Source organism: Callospermophilus lateralis, chromosome 14 (assembly GCF_048772815.1).
Source record: "Callospermophilus lateralis isolate mCalLat2 chromosome 14, mCalLat2.hap1, whole genome shotgun sequence".
NCBI lineage: Eukaryota > Metazoa > Chordata > Mammalia > Rodentia > Sciuridae > Callospermophilus > Callospermophilus lateralis.
Window position 1 is genome coordinate 18,472,214 of NC_135318.1, and position 24,839 is coordinate 18,497,052.

The window sequence follows — 24,839 nt, forward strand, 5'->3', positions numbered from 1 at the left end:
AAGATTTCATAAAATAGCACTTTTTAGGGCTGGAGTCGTGGCTCAGCAGTAGAGCGCTGGCCTAGCACATGCGAGGTCCTGGGTTCCATCCTCAGCACCACATAAAAATAAATAAAATAAAGGTGTTGTGACCAACCAAATACAACAAAAAAATAAATATTAAAAAAAATTAGCAGTCTTTAGAAAGGACCAAACTAGTGGCCCTTTTTAATAATGGAGGAAACCTGACCTCCCCAGAATCTGCCTGCCCAGGGACACTCATTGACAACCAGGAGAGGAATCAGGGGACTCTCTACCCCAGCCTTCTGATTTCATTTCTGCTGCTTCTGTGTTACACCAGAACTCACAGGCGTGCACCTGCATTAAGTAGACTTGAACTTCCAGCCAGAGAGCGCTGATTGCCATGTTAGCTTTTCCCCAAATCTGTGAGTGGCAAAGACCTTTTCCCTCTTCAGCCTGAAGTTTCTACTGATATAAAGAAGCAATGTTGAATCACAGCCTAGAGACTCCAGGCTGCAGTTGTCCCTGCAAATAGTCTCAGAGTGAAGTTTATTCTTCTTTTTAATTGGTGCTATATTTAGTTTTTGGTTTCATAAAGCTTCGTAGATGATCAAAGTAGTTGACATTCACTGGGAACACTCCAGCAGAATAGATCAGAGTAGGACAAAAAGTGACGCCAGCTCCACCACCATTCCCTCCTGGCAGCTGGGTCAGTCACCTCTTCCTTGCGCAGTGAAAGCGTTTCTAACACAGAACATCAGGCTGGGTTTTGGGGTGGGGGTCGGGAGGAGGAACAGCCCTCTTATACCTTCTTGGGTTCTGTGACCAAAAAAAAAAAAGAAAAAAAAAACGTTAGGGACATGAGAATCACCCAGAAACAAAATCCTTAGGGTTGGTCTCCCACATTAGTTCTTAGATTATTTAACCCTTGGTTTCTGGCTTAGATGAAATGTCCCTTAAGACATAATCTTCTAGCCTTTCAGGAAGCATCAGAAATTCTGCTTTTCTTTTTTAAAAGAGAGGGCCGGGGTTGTGACTCAATGGTAGAGCACTTGCCAAGCATTTGCCAGGCTCTGGGTTCGATCCTCAGCACCACATAAAAATAAATAAATAAATTAAGGTATTCTGTCCATTAATAACTAATAAAAATATTTAAAAACACATTTTTCCCATCCTGGAGATTGAGCCCAGGGGTGCTCTACCACTGAGCCACATGCCCATTCCCACCTTTCTTTTCTTTTTTTTCCAATTTTGAGGCAGGGTCTTGCTAAATTTCCAGGCTGTCTTCAAATTTGCAATCCTCCTGCCTCTGACTCATGAGTCACTGGGATTGTAGGCCTGCACCACCACGCCCATTTTTTTCATTAAAAAAAATTAATAAATAAAAGCCATCCAAATGCATTATATCCCATCCTGTAACAGGATTAATTAACGTTAAGCCATGGCCTTACTGCCTTCTTGCTTGGGCACCTTTCAAGTTTTGAAACCAAGGGAACCCTGAACAAATGCTCTCGACCTCATCTGCTCTTAGTTATTTGCTTTTAGTTGACTAACAAGGGGGGCGTGACGGTGGCAGTTGATGAATTTTGATGCAATCACCTTTCCCCACACCTTGGATTATAAATTTTGCCAAACCCTATCCTGAGTGGGTGGGTTTGAGGCTTGCACCCTGTCTCCATGTGCTTCACCACTGTTATGGTTTGGATATGAAGTGTCCCCCCCAGAAATCTCGCGTGTTCCTGCCGGAATGCTTAGAGCTGAAACAATCAGAGCTATGGCCTCATCAGTGCATTAAGTCATTCGTCTTCGTAATTTGAATGGATTACCTGTGTGTGAACTGTGGGCAGGTGGGCTGCATCCCTGGGGTGAGCCTTGGGGATCACATACATTTTGTCCCTGGTTTCTTGCACTTGTTCTCTGCTTCCTGGCTGCCATGGGCTGAGCAGCTCTCCTGGGCTGGGCTTCCGCCATGATGTTCTGCCTCATCTTGGGCCCAGAGCAGTGGAGCTGGCCAGCCATGGACCAAACCTCTGAATCTGTGAGCCTCAAATAAACATTCTGTCCTCTAGATTGTTTTTGTCTGGTATTTTGGTCACAGCAATGAAAAGCTGACTAACACAGTTGCCTCATGAATAAATTCTCTCTTGCACAATTCATCATTGTAGTGATTGGCACACTGCGTGGTGGCCCAAGTGAACCTGCTTTGGTAACAGTTTCGTCCTTGGCCATCAATGAGGAGAATTGTACTCTGTGGTGGTCTTTTAAAAAATACAGGTCTCTTTATGCCCATTTAAGTCGCCTGGTATGAGGTATAATGTTATTTATGTGTATGAAGCAGAATACAAGGCAATTCCCAGATTACCAGTGTTTTGTATTATGAGTTTTCAAACTTATGATGGTGCAAAAGTGACATGCATTCAGTGGGAGCCATGCTTCAAGTATTGGAGTTTGGACTTTGCCCAGCCTCTCAGCACGCACACGCTCTTCTCTGTTGATGCTGGGCGGAGGTGCCCACACCACAAGGGGACCCCAGAGCCCCACAGTGGCTGTGCTGCTAAGCCTGGTGCTCCACGGGCTGGGTGGGCCACTGCATTGAGGAGACTTTCCACTTCTGATGTGTTTCTGGGGACATAATCTCATAAACTGAGGGGCATCTGAATTTAGAAATTTGGATCCTTAAGCTGATTATATAGACTGGGAGCTGGGTTCTTGGGTTTGAATTGCTTCCTAGATGGCCTTTGGCAAATCACTTAACCATTCTGAACTTCTGTTGTTTCATCTGTAAATTGGAAATAACATATAATTGACATGGTCTTTTTTATATATTTATTTTTTAGGTTTAGGTGGACACAATATCTTTATTTTATTTTTATGTGGTGCTGAGAATCGAACCCAGTGCCTCACGCATGCTAGGCGAGCGTACTGCCACTTGAGCCACATCCCCAGCCCAAGAGACATGTTCTTGAAAGTCATTTGGTCATTTTGTCACTGGGAATTTCTCTTGGCTGTCTTTCTGAGGTCACTTAATATCTAAATTTCTACTATCTTTTTTTTTTTTTTAATTGGATGGAGGATTGAACCTGGGTATGCTTAACCACTGAGTCATATAGCAGCACTTTTTAGTTTTTATTTTGAGACAGGGTCTCACTAAGTTTCTTAGGGCCTCCCTGAGTTGCTGAAGCTGGCTTTGAACTAGAGATCCTCCTGCCTCAGCCTCCCCGGGTTCCTAGGATTACAGGTATGTGCCACTGTGCACACCAGTAATTTCTACTAATATCTACCTATCCTTTTGTGGACCCCAGCCTTCCGCCCCATCCGGTCACATCTCTTCCTCTTCCTTTAGGCAGCCTCCTGCTCCTAGAGAGCTTATTCATCTCTTAGAAAGAGCAGCTCAGCAACTTACGTGAAAACAGGACATCATCACACTCTTCGGGATGCGTCCTCCTCCCTCCAGCAGAAGCGCCTAACCAACAGTTTCTGCTTGAGCCCTCTGCTCCACCAGCATCTGTGAGCAGGAGGGTCTAGTGTGGGGTCTTCTGATGCAAACCCTACTCTCTCCCACAGGAAGCAGACCTACCTACGAGGTTACAGGTAGAAGAGGTGAGGTTACAAATGGGAACTTGTGAATTTATGCTAACATGATCTTGCTCTGAACCGTTTCCTATTTAGGTCCCCATGTTGGAGTTCACTGGAAACACAGAGTCTGCCACCACAACATTTGATGGCCACCCGCTTGGCTTTTCTCCTGGCTCCCTGCTGGTTAGGATGGAGAGCTTCTTCTCCCTCTCTGGTTTTCCCCTTGAGCCACTGAGATGACTTCTTTCTTCTGTATTTATTCAATTAACTTTTCACTCTCTCAGGCTCTGAAACCAACAGACATCCTGACATCTGAGGACACAGGAATCTCTCACTTTCATTTCTCTCAATCATAGCAGATTTTTCTCTTCCCTAATACAAAGGCTTTTATGGACTGCAGATGCTGATTTTATAATTATCACTAACAACTAGTGATTTGGGGTGCAGGGAAGCATTTTCTTAGGGAAATAGCATCCTTTAGAACAGTCAACCAATCAGAATTTTGGGTACAAAAAATAATGCAATTTTATTGACTGTTCTGGAAGAATATATTGATATTTTCATTATAAACATTCTTTTTGGGGGTGTACCAGGGATTGAACTCAGGGGCACTCAGCCACTGAGCCACATCCCCAGCCCTATTTTGTATTTTATTTAGAAACAGGTTCTCACCGACTTGCTTAGTGCCTCACTGTTGCTGAGGGTGGCTTTGAACTTGCGATCCTCCTGCCTCAGCTTCCTGAGCTGCTGGGATTACAGGCGCGCGCACCACCACACTCAGCCAAATATAAAAATTTTATATGAAGAAATTTCAGCTGGGTACATTAGCACAAACCTGTAATTTCAGCCACTTAAGAGGCTGAGGCAAAAGGATTGAAAGTTTAAGGCCAGCCTGGGAAATTTAGCAAACCTGTCTCAAAATAAAAACAGGGCTTGGGTAGCCTAGCATGTGCAAGGCCCTGGGTTCAATCCCTAATACTCCCCCTGACCCCCCACACAAAGAAATTCTGCACTCATTTTCTTCAGATCAACATGGAAACTGAGTTTGCATGATAATGGCTGAGTTCTCAACTAAATTATATAGATTTTCACAACCTACATGATTTAGATAGTAGCAATAAGAGTATTAATTGCAAAATTTGCATATCAATATTTTCAAACATGCAAACTTGCTTTTTCAGAAATAAATCTATAGGAAACGAATCTATAGAAAAAAAGGAACTCTTTTAAAGGCCTTACAATTTTTAAAAATGAAACAACGTAATCTCCATAAGGTAGAGATTTCTGTTGGTTCTATATCCCTAGTGCCTAGAACAAGGCTTGGCATATGGTAGGTGCTCAATAAATACATGTTGAATTAATAGATATATTTCTAACGATACTGGAATTGACCCCTGGGGTGCTTTGCCATTGAGCCACATCCTCAGTTCTTTTTATTTATTTTGAGACAGTATCTCATTGAGATGCTTATGGCTGTGCTTAGTTGCTGAGGCTAGCCTCAAACCTGTGATCCTCCTGCTTCAGCCTCCCAACTCACTGGAATTACTGGTGTGTGCCATTGTGCCAGGTTTTAATGAATATTTTAGAAATACCATTTGATTAGAAATTTAAGAAACTATAGGTGATCTGGTAGGCCATAGATCAAGTGGAAACTAAAAAGCCAAATGCAATTTTGCATCTTAAACTGATGTGGAAAGAAGCCAATAAGACGAATTTTTCCTTTCCATTTACAACTATTGATTTAAAGCATAACCAATGAGTCCAGTTGAGAAACACCAGGTGATGGATATGTTTTAATATATAAAGTGTTACAATGTAGTTATGTTATACTAGTCTCTAGAACACAGCTTTCTTGTCTCTGCTCAGGATCCTTGGTGGTTATTATTTACTCTTTTATCCTGGTGACTGGTGGGCTTGATGAACAAACCAGTTCTGGGCCCCGAGGACTAGAAGGAAAAGGCTTCGTAGCAGCAGACTCTGAGAGTCACTTCATTTTTCTAAAATGTCCCCATGAGGTTGGAAGCAGTGATGCCAGCACCAGCGGCTCCTCTCCTCTCCGCCACCCCCCACCCCACCCCACCCCCCGAGAGGAAACTGTCTTCCCAGCCCCAGTGAGAAAGTTCCCAGAGAGGGACACTGATGAGCTGAGCTTGGGTCACCTTCCTGTCCCTTGGACTGATCTCTGTGGCCAGGGAGGAAGGATGGGTTGTGTGAGAACTGTTGCCAGGATGGGGAGGGTGGAACAGCTCCTCAAGACAGGGGCAGCCATTCCCAGGAGAGAAAGGCCCTGGGCAGACCAACACCTGTGATGGCGAAAAGCAAAGCTCTTGTTTGCAGCCTTCAGATAGATGGCTTCTTACAGTTTGGCCCTGCAAGAATTTCAAATTCTAGGGTGACCAAAGTCCCTCAGCTTGAGGGTTCTGCAGGTCCAAGGATCAGTTACACAAATAGTTAGCCAGCCAACAGTCTGCACCCTGTTGTTGCTGCTGCTGGGGACTGAACCCAGGGCCTCCAGCTTGCTAAGCACCCAGCCACATCCCCAGCCTCTAGTCAGCTCTATTTGAAATAAGTTAAAAACAGTTTCATCTGAATTACAAAGATAGTATCAGTATCTTTCTTTATAGGATCAAAACATTTTTACCACAAATTCTTAAGATCTGAATAACCTGATGAACCAACAAATAAAATTTTCTCCATTTTGCCTATTGGAAAGTAAAGCAAGATGTCTTGTGACAGTCACAATTGATGAGGAGCTGGATTAGCTTCCAGCCTAGTATGTTTTACACCAAAGTCCAGCGTCCCAACAAAAAATGCAGCCCACAGACTAGTGTTTGATATTTGACTTTACTTTATAAAAATACACAACTTAAATACATATGACACTCTGTATACAAGACATAAACAACCAGTAGATTTAACATTTTCAGCCACTGCAACAGAACAAAAATATGTAAATTACCTTATAAGAGTAAAGGGTTTATTGTTTATTGATAAACTCTGCATTCACAGTTAAGAGGAGGAACGCCCAGAGCCATCCACACACGAAGCAAACCCACCCTGTCCAACGGTCCAACAAGCCGTTCAGCGAGGCCTTCACTGCACAGCTTCATATTGCACTGCTTGTTAGACACAGTCGAACCTCTCTGTGTCACAATTGAGAGCTTTTGTCTTCTCTAGAAACGTCTAATGGAGAGATCATGTCTAGACAGCGTTAAGTGTGTCTTGGAATTGTGCTCAACAGGGGAATCATGAACTGCTCCTCACTCTGCACAACTTGCAGTGGAAGTTGGTTAGCTATTTTGCAGTTAAATTCATTCCCAAAAGTTTTACAAAAATGTTGGCAGACTTAACATGAGCTTGATGGGGTACAGTGGCGAGGGAAGTGCCAAGCTTACTTGTAAGGGGCACCATAACTATCCGAGGCAAGTGCTCACCACCCCCTTTCTAACTCAGCTGGAAATCCCTCCCTGCCCCTGGCCACTTCTGAACTGACTGATCCGGCCTGCAGGGGTTGCTTGCTGACTCTGGTGATGGTTCAGACTGCCTTACCTATGGCTCATTTAACTAATAGTGAAATAGGTACCAGTTTATCATATAAAGAAATGTTTACCTCTTGAGAATTTGATACATGAGAGCATACTAGAGTATGTTTCCTGAGGTAAATGTAAGCCTTAAAGAGTGGTGTGCAATCTACAGAAGTATAGTGATTTACCTTGGGTAGCAACATAAAGCCCCCCAAGTCTGGGCTTTTAAATTGACAAGCTAATAAAACCAAGGACACATTTATATGAGAAATAAAGTTACAGTGCTGAAGTCAAAACATATTGACAGCTGAGAATATCAATTCAAAAGGAGGCACAAAAGGCGAACTGAGAAACACAAGGGAGTGTATTTTAAAGTGCTTAGGAAGGGGGGAAGATTAATCTGAAATGCCTCCAGGGATTTCTAACAAGTTTAATAAGTTTTACTTCTTGGTGACTCAGATGTGGAAGACTTGGCTTTTCTTTAATAATAGCTGCTCAAACTTTTTATTCTTTTTTGAAAAACAAGATCCTTTATAAAAACTTTTTGGCCACTGAAATTATCTGATAGCTGGGACTGTCACTGGTGTATTTTGAAATCCTAACTGGCTGAAGAATTTTTAATAGGTTGAGCTAGACAGCACACATCTGCACCAAGGATTTTAATGAATGCATAGAGGTCTGTGGAGTTTTGCATGAAGTTAGTTACCAAACAACTTTTCATTGCAAATCATGCTTTGTTATTTCTTCATGTCCTGCTGAAGTATTATGGAAATCAGAAAAGTCCTCACACCCTAAGGCTTAACTTTCTCATTTTATTCCTACTATATAAATAGTTTGTGGCCATCCTGAATGTTAATAATGAAGATGTTGGAACCTGAGTCCCAGGACCTAAGAACCAAGCACAGGCTACATTTCAGTGAGTTACTCACTCTTAAGGATATGACTGGAAATACTAAAGAATTTTCTCTGCTATAATTACTCATCTACCTAATGTAGTTGGATGAGGAATCACCAGGATAAAAACTGGCACCAGCTGTTTTGCAGGGCCACATACTCAGTGAGCTGTCCTATTGACTTGGGCGGGTCCCCCATTCATATGACTCCTATATTCTGTTGAGAGAACAGATCCATATTGGAATACTTGAGGCATGAAGAAGGCCTTAAGCAAAACTTAGGCCCAAGAAGAGCTTTGGGTTTGAGTTCTGCAGTCTCAGAAGCTGTTTTAATGGCCAGAGGAAAATCCCATAAGGGATCATTAAAAGAAAGCATTTTTGATTATCACCCAGATAACCACTCACTTTATAAAACAATGGTTTTCAATGACAAGCTCAATGTAGCCTGAGTACAGCTGTACAAAGTAAAGCTACTTTGGCAGAGGTAAAAGATCCAGGAGACTGCAGTGGCTGGGGAGAAGGCAGATGCTATCTGGCAATCAATATGGGAGAGCTGTTCAAAACTCACATTATAGTAATATTCTATATACTTCAAAGCTCCAATTAGTGCAGTGGTTACAGCTAAAAATGTGAGTCAGATAATGAGTGATGGGATGAGTCAAGTGGAGAGACTGGCTCTCAAAGTGCGATAGCAAACGCCAGGCCTGATACTTGCTTTTCTTTCCTCCCTGGGACACCCAGGAGACTATGGCAGGAGAATGTAATTCTCTATGTGAAATTAATTTCATAATCCATAGTTTAAAAATATTACTATCCAGAAATTTGCAGCCCAAGCAGAAATCATAGATTTTGCCCTACACAGATATCTCCCAGTTGCTCTCACAGCATCAATTTCTCTGGCAAACCAGGACCAGGTGAAGGCTTGGAAGCGGGGATGGAGGAGGCCAGGGTTTGAGGAGAGATACCTCATGGCAGATGTGGAGTATTTTTTTAAAAGGCAGAGAAGAGGAGAAGCAGAATAATTTTGGGGAGGAATTGAAGAAGAGGCTTAGAGGCCAAGCTCCTCAAGGGGCACCTGCCTTTCCCACCTGCCCGTGGGTAACTGTGAGGAATACGAAAGAGACAAGTGTCATACCAGGACTCCCCTAGAACACAAGCATGCCCCAGCTGGGCTGGCCTTTCCCTGTGGGCATTCGTGTGCACAATCTCTAGGCGTGACCTGCAAGTACTTCTGTCCTGGAACCCAATTCCTCTCTCCCAGGTGCATGGTGCTCCCTACTGCTGTCGGTAACACTCCTTTGTCAGGGAAGGCCTGAGACCCAGGAAGGGCAGGAATCTGGCTGCCATTGCTTGTCTCTTTCAGGACTGGCTCGTCTCTCCCCCTGGTGGCTGGATAAGGGAACAGGGAATGTCCTAGAGGGGCAGCTGCTCAGAACCATCTGCCCCACTCACATACTGGCAAAGGGCTGCCCAGAGTTCACTAAGGAGGGCTTGGTGGTCCACACACCCCTGAGGAACTCGTGGTAGAAGGAGCGTCTTACTTGAAAGGTCACAGTCAACTCTCAGGGACATGGGTGTTGTTTGCTTGTTTTTTTCCCTCCCTTTTGCTTCTTTCTTTGATGATAAATTAAAAAAAAAAAAAAAAAAAAAAAAGGAAGGAAAAAGCAAAGGGTCCCACTGTCCTCTTCCCTCCCCCAGAGACCTAGCAGACTTTCCCAAGCAATCCAGGAGGGATGCTACGGCCCAGCACTTTGGAAGCCCCTCAGGCCGCCTGGCAATCGGAAATGAAGCCCCCGTGAGCACAGCCACCTGGTTCTTTCCATGGGTGCAGCATCTCGCTGTGAAGGGCCTAGAGACGCAGCAGGCACTGAGCTACTGATTTATAAATGACAGCCAGGAGGGAGCAGAGCAGTGAGATTCTGGGAAGAAAAGTCCCCGTTGGTTCCTTCCCTTAGGGGTGTCGTCAGTCCCAGCCTGCCGCCTGTCTTTTCCTTGCTCTACTTGATGTTCTTCAGGAGGGCTGTCCGGGCATTCACCACAGCTTTGAAGGCGTCTTCACTGCCAGGCGCTACACACTTGTCAGGGTGCAGAAGCACAGCGAGCTTCCGGTAGGCTTTGTTGACCTCTTCCCTGTGGAAAGCAGCCGGGCCGGTTAGCACCAGGGTCAGCCCACCCCCACCCCCACTTCACTAACATCTCTGCAGTCATCTCCCAAGCGATTATTACCTTTTCTAAAAGCAGGACTAGAAAACTAAAAAACACACAAGCAAATAAGTAACAGGTAACAGGTAACACACAACCAAAAATACGGTGCAACATGAGTACACTAATTCGGGAAAGAGTAAAGGAATGATCAGATAGAAACAGGCGGGACTGGGCACCTCGAAGGAACAGGGGTTGGGGCACCTCGAAGGTCCCCTGAGAAGGCTGTGGAAGAAGGGGAACTTGGAATTAGCTCATGGTAGGGGGTCTGGAGCCCCTGGGAGGGAACGGACAGGCCAGGAGCAGAGCAAGATGCTGCACTGGGACAGATGACCAGGAATGCAGTAAGCCAGGGATGAGGGGAGTCAGAGAAGCACATTTGATTGGATTTGATCAACAATGACAACAGTAGGTGTTTGATGAGAAACTGGTGCTGGGAAAGCTGTTTCTCAAAGTTGAGAGACAGGCAGGAGGTCGTTACAACAACCCAGGTTGAGACAGAGTTTTAGGTTAAGATGAACGGGGACAGGAACGAGGACACACAAGAGACGCAGAAAGCAAGAATGGGTGGAAGTCGGTGCAGAGCTGAACATCCAGTGAGGAGACAGCAGGGGCTTGAGAAGAGCGGGGACAGTCTGGGGAAGGCCTGGAGAGGACTGGCCCTTCCTGTCCTGCCCTTCATTATTCCCAGGTGTCAGGCTCCTAGAGTCCTAAGTATCAGCCACTGCCCAGGTCTGGCTCTACCAGGTTTTATTTTCCACTTTCCTTTTGTCATTCAGGGTCCCAGTTATCCTGTGAGCCTGGACATGGTGTGGGCCAGGCGCTCTAGGCGTCTTTATTCACATCGGAAGGCTTTCTAGTCTGACTCTCCAAATCAGGAGATGGCCCCCGACACCTGGCAGTGATGGGCGTTGTGGACGTCAGCCTAGAGAGGCTGAGGATGTAGGGTCTGTGTTAACAGTTCCCGTGTCCTGGGCAAGCATGCTAGGGCTTTTTCTGCTTTAAAAGGAATTCTTCTGGATGTGCTGGTTTTAACCTCACATGCAGTGTTTCTACGTACATAACTTTGACATGAGTTAACGAGAATGACATTCTCCCTCTTTCAGGAAATTTGAATGGACAGAATTTTTATATCTCCAAAGACCTTCTATCCTTGACACAGGTACAGACGCCCCTTCCCTTCTCCCCAAGTGTGTCTTGGGCAGGGCCCCACAAACCACTGCTTCCTGAAAGAGTGTGTCCACAGTGGGTTAGTGTCAGGCCAGGCCTTTGTGCTGAGAGTGCCTTTTAAGATTTCTAGGTACAGGAGAGACTCTCAAGGGAGGTTTTTGAAGAAATAAGACTGATGCAGGTGTGTAACCTGAACCAATTCTGTTGAAGTGAAGATTTTCTTAAAATTCAAGAAATAATTAAATAAGGGCTGGGGCTGTAGCTCAGTTGTAGAGTGTTCAACTGGCACGTGTGAGGCACTGGGCTCGAGCCTCAGCACCACATAAAAACTAATAAATAAAATAAATGTACTGTGTCCATCTATAACTAACAATATTTTTCAAAAAAATAGTAAAAAAGAACAGTAAATATGGGCTGTGGTTGTGGCTCAGTGGTAGAGTGCTTGCCTAGCATATGTGAGGCATTGGGTTTGACTCTCAGCATTACATATAAATGAATAAAAAATAAAGATCCATTGACAACTAAAAAAAATTTTTAAAAAAGAGAACAGCAAATAAACACTGTTGGTACTGAACAAATATCAAAATTCTCTGTAACTTAAGAAAAAAGTGTTTAAAGATTTTCCACAAATGTGCTTCAATACCATATAATAGACCCAGTATAACAGAGGAAAAAGGAGTTTGTGTTTATATTGGTTAAGGATACGGAAATCATGATGTCCTGGAAGCTCTGATCCATTCCAATTAACCAAAGTGAATAAATAAGGAGCCAAAGTTTCTATTTCAGAATACTTTTCTAAGTTCATAATAAGTAGATAAAGAAATCGTTTCTCAATATTAGAGTAACATCTCTTGGAGATGACATAGGAGTTTAGAATAAGACTATGGAGGTCTAAAAGGACTTTTGTGTGTGTGTGTGTGTGTGTGTGTGTGTGTGTGTGTGTGTTGCTGGGGATTGAAACCAGGGCCTTGTGTATGCAAGGCAAGCACTCTACCAAATGAGCTATGGCGCCAGCCCCTAAAAGGACATTTTAAAGAGACACCAATAAGCCAGGCACCTTCATGTCTGCCTGGGCAAGTTAGAAAGACCTTATCTCAAAATAAAAAATTTTAAAAGACTGGTGATTTGGCTCAGGGGTAGAGCACTTGCCCATCATACACAAGGCCCTGGGTTCCACACCGGCACTGAACTAAAAAAGAAAATAAAAAAAAGATACCAATAAGCTTTGTGCTCTATTCATTCATAAGGTCATTTGGATTCCTTCACAAATTCAAAGTGTCTTCAGTACTCCTGGTGAGTTAAGAGTGACCAATAACAGTTTCTCTTTCCTTTTCAACTTTACAAAGAGATGCTTGACTGCTTTTGGTGTTGACAAGGCAATTTCAAGATACAGTGTTTCTTTTGTGGCATTCAAGGTAAAAATGTAAGAAGGGGGAATTATGGGAAAGAGAGCTATGATGCAAATAAGACCCTCATAAGTTATAATATGTGTAGTAACAGTAGTATCATGTCATTAAGAATTATATTATCATACTGAGTAATAATTTATTTTTGCATAAGTAATGAAGAATAGCAATTATATTTATTTTCTCCCCAAATAATTCCTTTGGCTAAAATAGAATGGCTTAACATACATACACTCACAGATGAGGAACTAGCAAGGTTTTTGAGAAGAGCATGCAGACACAGTGTACCAGGGTCAAGAATCAGTAATGCCACTATCTGTTGGGGGTCTTGACCATGGTTAATCTCACTGAACCCCAGTTTCCCCAGATGAAAATTTTGGACAAATTGATTGCTAATATGCTTTCCTCTCCCTAAAATTCTATGATTTAAGAAATATCTTCTGTAAAAATTTTTTAGGATACATTATCTCTCAGACCAAAGCACAGCCTCTTTCATGAAGGGTTTACACAGACACATGATATAGCTCCCTTAACAGGCAATTGTGTCTTCTGATTTGATATTCTGTTTATCTCTTTGATATTCAATCAATTTAATGAAGCTGAGTCACTGTATGATCTATTTGCACATATTTTCATGTTTCCAGCCAATTAAAAGAAGATAGATTGCACCCATAATTTGGGAAACCGAGTCTCTCTCTCTCTCTGATAGCACTCAGCACTAGATATCCTAGATACCACTTACCTTGAGGCCCCAGGTTTGACTCCCAGCATGTCCCAACTATCTTTACTATTTCGAATTCTGCGAATGGTGTCTGCTTGTTCTTTGGTGAAACTAGTACTGCTATTTGTGGTAGGACGTTTTCCACCATTTTCACATAAATCAACTATAGACACATAAAAGGTCTGTAAGAAGAAAACATGTGCCAGAGTAGAAGTGATTTGTGAAAATAGGAATTCCTTTCAAGCATCAACTTAACGACTTTTAACATATTCCATTAAATCACGAATAAAGCAAATATGTACTTTGGAACTTTTTCTCTTCTACTATTTAAATATATGTACTCCTATACCTTAATACAGAAAAAGTATAAGGAATAGAATTAAAATGGCTCATAATCCTACTCTCAGATAACCACACTTTAAGGTTAAAAAGTAATAGAAAGCCTGAAATCCCAGCAATTTGGGAGGCTGAGGCAGTAGGATGACAAGTTTGAGGGCAGAATAAAAAATAATAAAGGGTTGGGGATGTAGCTCAGTGGTAGAGCACCTCTAAGTTCAATTACCAGTACCAAAAATAAAATTAAATAACAAAAGTAACAGATGAACACTGTTAGAAATATTCAAATTGTATAGTGAGATAACCATTGTTAGCAAATTTTTCTGGAAGAAAACTGTCACATACTCACAAGTATACTGTTACACATTCACATCCATACTCTATAAATCATTGCATCAAAGAGAACAAACACACTGCTTAGCAGCTGGCATTTTTTCACATAATAACACATCTTGAAATCTTTCTATAGCTACATTTAGAGACCTTTGATCTTTTTACATGACTGTTCAGTATTTTACTGTATGGTTAAACCATAATTTATTTATCCAACCTTCTTCTCATGGGCACATCCAATGTTCCCAGTCCTTTGACTACAATGAAAATATTTCAGTGAATATTTTTGAGTGTTTACATCTCTGAACACTTGTAGAGATGCTGCTTTAGGATAAATTCTTAAAAGCAGAACTGTTGAATAAGAGCACGTGTGCATCTTAATTTTTTTGTTTTGACAACTGTTATCCACAAAGGCTGTAGCAGTTCACATTCCCATCACTGTGTATGAGTGCCCATTTCCCCACACCTTCATTTACAGTGGGCATTATTGTAATTTTTGACAATCTGAGATGATGAGAGAGCTTTTGTTTACATCTCTTTCATTATAAGTGAAAGTGAGAATCTTTTCATATGCTATGGCCTTTTCTTCTGCAAACTTGATATTCTTTATCCACGTTTATGATTTTTAAGTGAAAACTATTATTTGAGTCTGCTCATGTTTCACACTCTGTGCACTGTTATTATTATTAATAACTTTACTAAAATATGTTAATTTAATACACTATAGCTGCTTTTAATTGCCTTATCTCCTTTCCCCTCAGTTTCTTTTAAAATATCTTCCTCTTGGGACTGGGATTGTGGCTCAGAGGTAGAGCACTTGTCTAGCACGCATGAGGCAGTGGGTTCGATCCTCAGCACCACATAAAAATAAAGATATGTGTCCACCTATAACTAAAAAATAAATATTAATAAAATAAAATTTCTTTCTCTTTTTTAAAAATATGTATCTATTTTAGTTGTAAATGGACCTTTATTTTATTCATATATGGTGCTGAAACTCAAACCCAGGGCCTCACACGTGCTGGGCAACTGCTCTACCACTGAGCCACAACCCCAGCCCTATTTTGTATTTTATTTAGAGACAAGGTCTCACTGAGTTGCTTAGTGATCCTCAGGAACTCATGATCCTCCTGCCTCAGTCTCCTGAGCCACTGGGATTACAGGCATATGCCACTATGCCTGGCTTTTAGTCAACTTTTATATTATTCTTTGTTAACAATATCAATCAGACAAACTAAATTCCTTCCTGACACAAAGCATCTACTAAGTAGATAGGAAATAAAAGAAAATGTTAAACCAGGGCTGGCTCAGCAGTAGAGTGCTTGCCTAGCTTGTGGGAGGCTCTGGGTTTGATCCTCAGTACCACATAAAAATAAATAAAATAAAGGTATTGTTTCCAACTACAACTAAAAAGTATTTAAAAAAAAGAAAGAAAGAAAATATTAAACTGAACCAGCAGGAAGCACTCTATGTGCATACTTACAAAACAGTGTTTTTTTATATTCTTATTAGCCTTTTTTATTTTTTGAAGCAGACTAATTTGTCCATTAGTTCTACCCAAGATTTATCTACATGGATAAAAGCCATCTAAAAGGGTTCACAGATGTTTGCTAGTGGTATGCATCAGTAACATTTTCTTCTAGTCTATGAGTTGACCTGAAATATAAATATAGACTTCTGAGGGCACAAGTACTCATTTATAACACTTACAGAAGACAAGCTGCGGTGTGATAAATGGAACACTAAAAGTGAAGTCAAAGCCTGTTTAATTTCATGTGTAAGTTCCAACCATGATAGAGTAATAGGTCTTGGACCAGCCCTCCTGTCCAACTACCATCAAACTGGACAATATATGGGGCAACTATTTGTAGGCCACAGACAACATCAAGTTCAAGACTACGTCCTGGGAGGTAAGCCCCACGATCACTTGCTTCTCCACCTGCAGGCCATTTTCTGACCGAGAGCCTGTCTGAGCAGACAGAGTGCCATTGAGAGAAGAAGGGAGACATCAGAGTTTGAGGGCACTGAAGTGTCTAGAATTAGGAAAGTAGGACATTTGAGAGGAGGGAGATGTGCAGAACTGGGCCCCAAGTCCATGGGGGATCCCCATGTGTTTACAGCAGAGGGTCAGGCTATACACACACAGGGTAAGATCATTTGAGTTACCAGAGAACAGGTAATTTGTTTTTTTTTTTTGTTTGTTTTTTTTAATATTTATTTTTCAGTTTTCAGCGGACACAACATCTTTGTTTGTATGTGGTGCTGAGGATCGAACCCGGGCCGCATGCATGCCAGGCGAGCGCGCTACCGCTTGAGCCACATCCCCAGCCCCAAGAGAACAGGTAATTTGGAGTTGAGAACAGAACCAATATGCCAGAGGTCCAGTGGTGCTAGGGGAAGACATGTCCAGCCAGCACTTGAGTTTGGCCTTACCAGAGGAAGAGATTGCTGTGATATCTCATTAACACCCCTGGCATCTAGCTGAGGAGCCACAGAAGGGCTGTGCTTTAGGAGTTAGACTCAGAATAACCAGAAACAAGAAGATCTACAACAGAGACAGAATTTGAAGAGAAGTCTTGTCAAATAAGAAGGACTTGGGAAATGCTTTGGGCTTCCTTTAGATCCTTGCTATTAAAGCAAAAAACAGAAACAAAAAAAACCTACATAAGTTCACTGTGATTTTCCAGTAATTGAACTGTTTCTTGAAAAAAGAATTGACATCCTTGAGGAAGATTTTAAAAAATATCTATATATGTATAGGGTCTCTACAATGTATTATCTATAGGTTTGGAATTTGTCAAAAAAATTACTATTCATATAAAGAACCAAGAAACTGTGATCAATAGTCAGGAAAAAAGTAGTTAATAGAAACTGAACCTAAAATGGCTCAAATGTTGACCTTAACAAAAACTTTAAAACAGCTCTTACAAATATCTAAAAGAGGTAAAGGAAAATATATTCAAAAAATTAAAGGAAAATATACTCTTATAAGTGAGCAAATAAGGAATCTCAGCAGAGAATTGAGAACTGTACAGAAGAACTAAATGCAAATTCTAGAATCGAAACATACAGAGTTGAAAAATTCACTCAGTGTGTTTAACAGCTGATTGTCAATGAACTTTAAATCAACAGAGACTATACGCAATCTAAAAAATGGGGGAATATGGAGGAAAAGTAAATATAGCCCCAGGGACTGTGGGACAAAATCAAATGACCTGATACACATGTAACCAGAGCATAAAAAGGAGAATGAAATGAAAAATACATTTGAGGAAGTAATGGTGAAAACAAAAATAAACAAAAAATTTCCCAAACCTGATGAAAAACCCTACCTACCCCTCTCGGAAACTCAACAGCCCCAAATAAGATTAGTATGAAGAGATATTCACTCAGCACTTTATAGTCCAACTGCTGAAAACCGCAGAGGAACTTTTGAAAGCAGCCAGAGGAGGAAAGGCAGAATGTGTAGAGAGGAATAAGAGTAAGAATGAATGTTTACACATCATGGGGACAACAGAGGCCAGAAGAGAATGAGCCAACATCTTTAAAGTGCTGGAAAAATTTTAATGTGTGGAAATGCTAATTACCATGATGTGACCACTACACATTGTATATGTGTATCAAATTATCACACCATGCTCTATGGTAATGTACAACTAAATAATAAAAAAAATAGAGTAAAAAAGAAATGTAATCTATAAATCATTACTTATATGCCTTAGACAAGTCACTTTACTATCCTACCCTTAGATTTTCTCATATACGAAATGAAAATAATACCTGTCAGGCATTATTGTTATATGTCTCAAATGAGATGAAATATATAAATGTCTCTATATTGTAAAATATAGAGTTGTAAGTATCATTATTGCACACATAGGGACAGACTCACATAACTGTATGAAAAGAATAGAAAGCAAGGCAAACCAACATCAACCTGATCCTGAAATAGAAGCCACTGACGCTCAATTCAGCCTGTCAGCCAAAGATCAAACCTGTCTTCTAGGAGGAGAGGTGACATCTTGTGAGAAAGAAATTCAGCATAAAAGATTAAATATAATCCCACTCAATAATTAAGAAAAACTCTTTACAGTACTAACTACTCTGTTTAAAATCCTGAAAATACCAGCTAGAGTCATAAAAAGAAAAATACATTATTCATATCATCATGTAATTAAGAGTTGATTTATAACTTCTTGTTCTAAATAGCCTCCTTCTCTTGAAATGATTCAAGATTAGTAGGTTTGAAGAAGTGACCATTTATTCAGGTTGCTATGTGAGCACATCCTTCTAGTGTCTGCTTGATTGGTGAAGCCTTATTTATTTATTTTTAATATATTTTTTTCAGTTATAATTGGACACAATACCTTTATTTTACTTATTTTTATGTGGTGTTGAGGATCGAGCCCAGTGCCTTGCATGTGCTAGGCAAGCGCCATACCGCTGAGCCACAACCCCAGCCCGTGAGGCCTTATTTTTAAGTGTGACTGGTTGGATTCTATAATGATAGTCTCCTTTCTTTGCACCCCTGTGGACTACAATATTGGATTATATTAGCTGTGGCAAGGCAGTTTTGCCACAGTAACACTTCCATTGATTCTGTATACAAATATAACACTTTTATTAAACTTGGGTAAAAAATTGTTTTCTTACTTAACCCATTATGTCCCATTGTCCTACACATAGGACAACTATAAAAATTTAAATTAAGCAATTGTATAGGTGTCCTAAAATTTTTTTATTGGTTTTTATGGGTGTCCTATATACAGGACAATGGGACATAATGGGTTGAGTAGCACAATAACTATTGACTACATTTGATGAACATCAGAATTACCTGGAGAGTTTTTTTAAAATATAGATTCTTGATTCCATCACAACAGTAAGCTTCCAGTAGGCATAAGCCCAGAAATCTATATTTTGGAGAATTTCCCCAGGTTATTTTAGGGTTAGCATCATTGATTTTATTTTTTTAAATACACGACTGTGGAATGTATTACAATTCTTATTCCACATATAGAACACAATTTTTCATATCTTAGTATATAAAGTATGTTCATGCCAATCCATGTCTTTATACATGTACTTTTTTTGCACTACAATTCTTATTACACATATATACCACAATTTTTCCTATCTCTGTTTATTTATAAAGTAGGTTGACACCCAATTCGTGTCTTCATACATGAACTTTGGATAATGATGTCCATCACATTCCACCATCCTTGCTAATCCCCAGGTAGTTTTGATGCCCCCCAAGTCTGAGCTATAACCGACTGCAGACAGATCACTCATGAGCTCCCGCTCTCTCACCACCTTTAGAGAAAGACCTTATTCTAATGAGAAATTCCTATTGTTTTCTGCGTCTCCTAATTTCCACTAAAAGGCAGCATGGCTGGCCTTGATGCTAACTCTAAAATAACCAAGAGCTTGGTTACCTGGAACATCTCATTGATCCCTTCTCCGGTCTGTGCTGAGGTTTCAAAGTACAGGAACCCTTTGCTTTCCGCCCAGAGACGCCCTTCACTTTCATCTACGCAGCGGTGCTTGGTGCAGTCGATCTGAAATAGAAAAAGTTGGGGGCAGAGAGAAGATTCCAACATTGTTCATTAGACTAGATTCAGGGGGGTCTTTGTCAATCCTTTACTGAGGCAAAAACTATTTTTAATGAGCCCCAGCACAAGTATATAAAATTATTAGGACAAAAAGAGCAAAACAAATAAAGAACAAACAACCTGCCTGTCAGCTGGTCTTCGGGCTCCCACTTCCCCCATGGGAAGGCTGCTGCTGCCCACCTCTGTGGAAAACGCTTCAATTATCTGCCATTTCCTGGAGCCCAAGCCTGCTTTCCACAGCCACATGTCACTAGTGAATGTCCCTCCTCCCGTCAGGGCAGAGTGTGATTATTATGGAGGTCCACCTCTCCCACTGTCACCAACATCCTTCCCCAAGTAGGACACCAGGGGAAAAAAATGGATAAAAGTCCTGATATCCCAGGTTTGGGGTTTTTGTTGTGATCTGTTTTTAGATGAGGACATGTGTTTTGAAAGGTTGCCTATTCCTATACTTGAGAATAAAGAAATTTCTTTCTCTTTTTTTAATGAACACGATACCTTTCTTTATTTATTTTATGTGGTGCTAAGGATCGAACTCAGTGCCTCACACATGCAAAGCAAGCGCTCTACCAATGAGCCACAACCCCAGCCCAAGAAATTTCTTTTTATTAGTTCCCCCAAACTCTCAGATCTGCACTCTTCCCTAGAAAGTTGAGCATACCAGTTCCAAAGCAGTTACCTTGTTGGCACATACTACAAATACAATATTGTCCATGTTCCCGTGAGGCCCGAGCTCCTGCTTCATCTCTGCCAGCCATGCATCCAGGGCATCAAAGGAGTCTTTCTGCCCCACGTCATAGACCAGCATCACACCCTGCGTGTCCTTGTAAAACTCATTGCGGACCTTGGGTGGAAGAACAGATGCACAAGATGTAGGTTTTGTGATTTTATAAGAATGTATTTCATAATAATTAACTAGGCAAAGTGTGTTCTTCTATGTAGTCATGGCATTTGCTGTCATTCCTCAGGATTTACTTGTTCTTAGAGGACTTTTTATAAAATCAAAGTAACTTAACTTTTAAAAATCTATTTCCATACAAGGACTTAGAGCAGAAGGAAGTGTCTTCCTGCCCACCCTTCCCACCTCCAGTTCCACTCCCCAGGAGTAATCACTTTTAATTGTTAGTAGACCTTAAAAAGAACACCAATTATATGAAGTTCTTAGGAGGATGAGTGAACAACTAAAAAGATCCTAAAGCATAAATGACACAAATATCAGCCACGGGTTCATCCTTTTATATATATTACATCCAAAAGATGGCTCTCCCCAGTGCTAAGCACAGCTTCCCTGACTATATACCAACTATATATACCAACTTTTGAATTTCAAGGTCAGAGCCTCAGTGTAATAATAAGGGCAAAACCACAGGCTCTGGAGGCAGATAGATCTGGGTTCACACTTACTTACTAGTTGTGTGATCTTGGGCAAGTCACTTAACCTCTCTGTGTCTCAGTTTCCTCATCTGTAAAATGGGGATAATACTCTTACTTCACAGGGTTATTATGAGGATTAAATGAGATAATGAAGGCAGAGTACTTAACAGGGGTGCCTGGAAAACAATGGGTATCTTCACCTTCTTCCTTTCTTCCTTGCATTCATTATTGAATTTTTAAAAATATTTTTTTAGTTGTCAATGGACTTTTATTTTATTTATTTATATGCAGTGCTGAGAATTGAACCTAGGGCCTCACACATGCTAGGCAAGTGCTCTACCACTGAGCCCCAGCCCTAGTCCATCATTATTGGATTTTTCTGTGGTGTTTCATTAGAAATGGCAACTTGCTTCTGGGGCATAGCTACAACTCTAGGAAGAAGTGGCATGAAATACAGGCAACACTAACAGAGCAGAAGCAATAAGAGGCTAGGTGAGCAAGGAGGGGGTTCAGGCTAAAATTCCAGGAAGACCCTTTTAAGAGGCCATAAACATTTTTTTCACAAAATCCCAATATGTACCCAGACCCACACTAGATGTGTAATAAGAAATGAAGGTATCTTACACACATCAGGTACGAATGTCCATACACAGACATATACCTGGATCAGGAATATAAGGTCTATAAATCTACAGAACCTAAGAAGCTATCCTCTGAAGTGAAGACCAGTTTTTATTCTCCTGTCACTTCCTTTCCATTCAAAACAAAAAGAATTTGAAATGACAAGCAATAAGCAATAGTCTTCTCCCCTCAGCAGGGTGGTCCTGAGCCCTTCCGCAGCACCCAATGATGACTCTTCCTTCTTTCCAGAAGCTCTTGCTGCCTTGGCCTTCATGTACTACGTTCTCCAGGTTCTTAAACTCTCTTTCACCAATTCATTTCCTCCCCATTGGCCCCACTCCAGTTCATCACCAAGTCCTTCCAAATCCCATCCTGGGCCCTCTTCCTTTCTCTCTCACTCCTTCCTTCTAAGCAATATCAAATGCTTGTACAGGTTCAACCGTGAGAATCTCTAAGATGAGCCTTCTCAAATTGGCTTTCAGACCTGCATTTCTAATTAGTACAGGACTCTTCTAGTTGAACGTCCTGTTGGAATCTCCAATTCAATATGTATAACAGGGACAACTTATTTCTTCATCTCATTCTTTCTTAAGCTTTTCCTTCTCTTGGACATCAATGATGAATCCCACATCATTCTTTCAGTCATTTGAGTTGAAAGTTTGGTGTCCACCGTTGATGCTTTCTCTTCTCTTTGTTCAGCAGATTTGGACAATCCAGTAGAAGTCACCTGTGCCATGTTTATTCTCCTGTCACTTCCTTTCCATTCTTGCTTCCAACATTCTCTCTTGACTGCACTACTTTAAGAGTCTTCTAAGTAATTTTCCTAGCAATATAGTATATTGCATATATATCTTTAAAAGCCCTGGCTCAAAATTCATTTGGTATTTCCCCACTGCTACCAATTCTCTGAAGTTCAAACTCATTTAAATGAAGTTAAAAATTTCTGGTCAATTCTCCCCCAATCTTCTCAGTCTTATCCTCTTACCTTACTGTGACAGTCACACTAGATGATCTAATTCTACCCTAGGCCTTGTGAACTCTATCAAGAACCAGATACCTCTGTGTCTTTAATCTTTCAAAGTCTCGCTATAATGCCATATCTTGCACACCAGCCACCCCCTGCCCTCCTGAACAGAGGTACTTTCTATGTCCCCTGGAATATCACAGCCATTTGTACTTCTAACAGTGAATCATTCACTTCCTGCCATTTTCACAGATGGCAGTTCATCTAGCAGTCTTCTCCACTACACTGCAGCAACTGGAAGGCTTGTATCTTGATGTGTCCATCCTTGGGTCACCCACAGGGCCTAGTAGATATGAGTTTGAAACACTGTTTTAATTGAATGGCTGGATATACCTCAGTAGAGAACAAAGATAGAAGCCAAGGGAAACAGAAAGAATTTCAAATGCAGGTCATGCTCTCCAGAGAAAGGTATGTGTGTAAAAATAGACTGAAACAAGTACAATGGATTTCTGTTTCAAGGGACTCAAGTTCAAGTTCAAGTCTGAGCTCAGCAGCAAGCCACCTACTAGTCTTGAGTAAGTTTTATTATCCTCAGCCTTAGTTTCTTCATCTGTCAAATGAAAAGATCAAAGCAGATGTTTCAATGGTCCCATACACTTCTGTTATTCTGGCCTCCCAAAAATCGCTTTCTATTCTTATACCTGGCACACTCACTATATCCAAAGTTTAAATAGGATGCTAAGGGAATAGGAATTTGTTCTTAAAAGCAGAGATGGCAAACTGGCTGGTAGGCTAGAGAAAGCTTAGTCTAGTATCACTGAGGCCTTAGAATGTTCCTGTGATACCCTTTAACCAGACCTCAGTTGTGGGCCCCAGTGGAAGCAATGCTGGTGGTAAGAGGCAGGCCCCGCCATTCCCTAACCTCTGACTCTTCTCTCTGAGATTGCTACCTCACACATTAAGAGATGGTCCTGTCTCAGCAGGCACTTTGGGAAACCAATCAAGAGGACTAATGCCTTCCATGGAGGACAGGCACCAAGGATTTGAGGAAGCCAGGAACCGCAGGCATGGCTGTGGGTACCTTACTAGGTGTGTGCTGACCAAGGGTATATTCTGGTCAGCTTGGAACTTAGAAAGAAAATGAATGCTTGTCTAAAAGGAGCATCTGAGCAACAGCAACTATTGGACAAAAAAACGAGAGATCATGGCTATTTTGGCAAAAAGGTATTTCAGAACTGGTTATACGAGGGAGTTTCTATTAATTATAATTCTATTTTATAAACTGCTGGAAAAAATATTGCAATTTCAGTTTATATTAATAAGAGCCTAGTGTCTAATAATGGAAAGTAACAGAAACAGAGTGTTTCACTAGTTAGAAAATATCTGAAATGTTGTCTTAGTTCTCAGTTCCACATCAGCTAACAAGCGATCGTCTACAAGGGATGCTCACCAGGAAGACTCAGATCTAGCTGTGGCAGGAATACAAATATTTTACCTGAAGAAGAAGAAACTCACAAATATTAGAAAGGCTCTGTTGTAGAAGTACAAATTCGGTCTACATTTCTTCAAAGAAAGGTCAGGATCATGGTGAAAGTCAAAGGAGAAATTGCCAATCTAGGGTTTTTAACTCTGGGTAGGATTAGTTCACAAAGCAATGAGACTCTGTCATTAGAGATATTCATTCTCCAAACCCTCTGCACCACTCAAAACTGGGCTGGGTATTATACTTCCCCAGAATGTCCTCCTACATAACTTAAGTATCCACCAGCTCTTGGTTTGAATGTTATATCCTTTAGCAGGACTTCCTGACCATCAGGATAGATTGAGTCCAGGTTTTAAGTGCTCCCAAGCACTCTGTCATTTGTTTAACAAGTGTTTTCTCTAACATATTTACATTCCATGAGGACGAGGGACACCGTGTGTCTCCAGCATCCAGCATGAAAACTGGCATACAGGTATCTGTGATTGAATGGTGGCTATTGATCAGGAATACAAGAAACAAAACAAAACAAAACAAAATCCTAAAGTGGGCAGGAGTACAAACCACAGTACTCCTGAGGCGTCTCCTAACTCTCCATTGACATGACTTTCGTGTAATCTAAGA

General features: G+C 41.2%; 1 protein-coding gene across 2 annotated transcripts in view; it reads right to left on the bottom strand.

Moving 5' to 3' along the window:
• Nucleotides 1-6,406: 6,406 nt before the first annotated feature.
• Nucleotides 6,407-24,839, bottom strand: part of Dnajc27 (DnaJ heat shock protein family (Hsp40) member C27) — a 36,048-nt gene continuing 17,615 nt past the window's right edge. The window contains exons 4-7 of one of the 2 annotated variants that reach the window (XM_076832710.2): nucleotides 20,456-20,620; nucleotides 19,600-19,722; nucleotides 13,514-13,674; nucleotides 6,407-10,123 (exon numbers count right to left, since the gene is read on the bottom strand). In XM_076832710.2, coding sequence (XP_076688825.1) covers nucleotides 9,991-10,123; nucleotides 13,514-13,674; nucleotides 19,600-19,722; nucleotides 20,456-20,620 — 582 coding nt within the window. In that variant the 3' untranslated portion in view covers nucleotides 6,407-9,990. The remainder of the gene's footprint in view (nucleotides 10,124-13,513; nucleotides 13,675-19,599; nucleotides 19,723-20,455; nucleotides 20,621-24,839) is intronic. The other variant, XM_076832711.2, reaches the window with a different exon arrangement.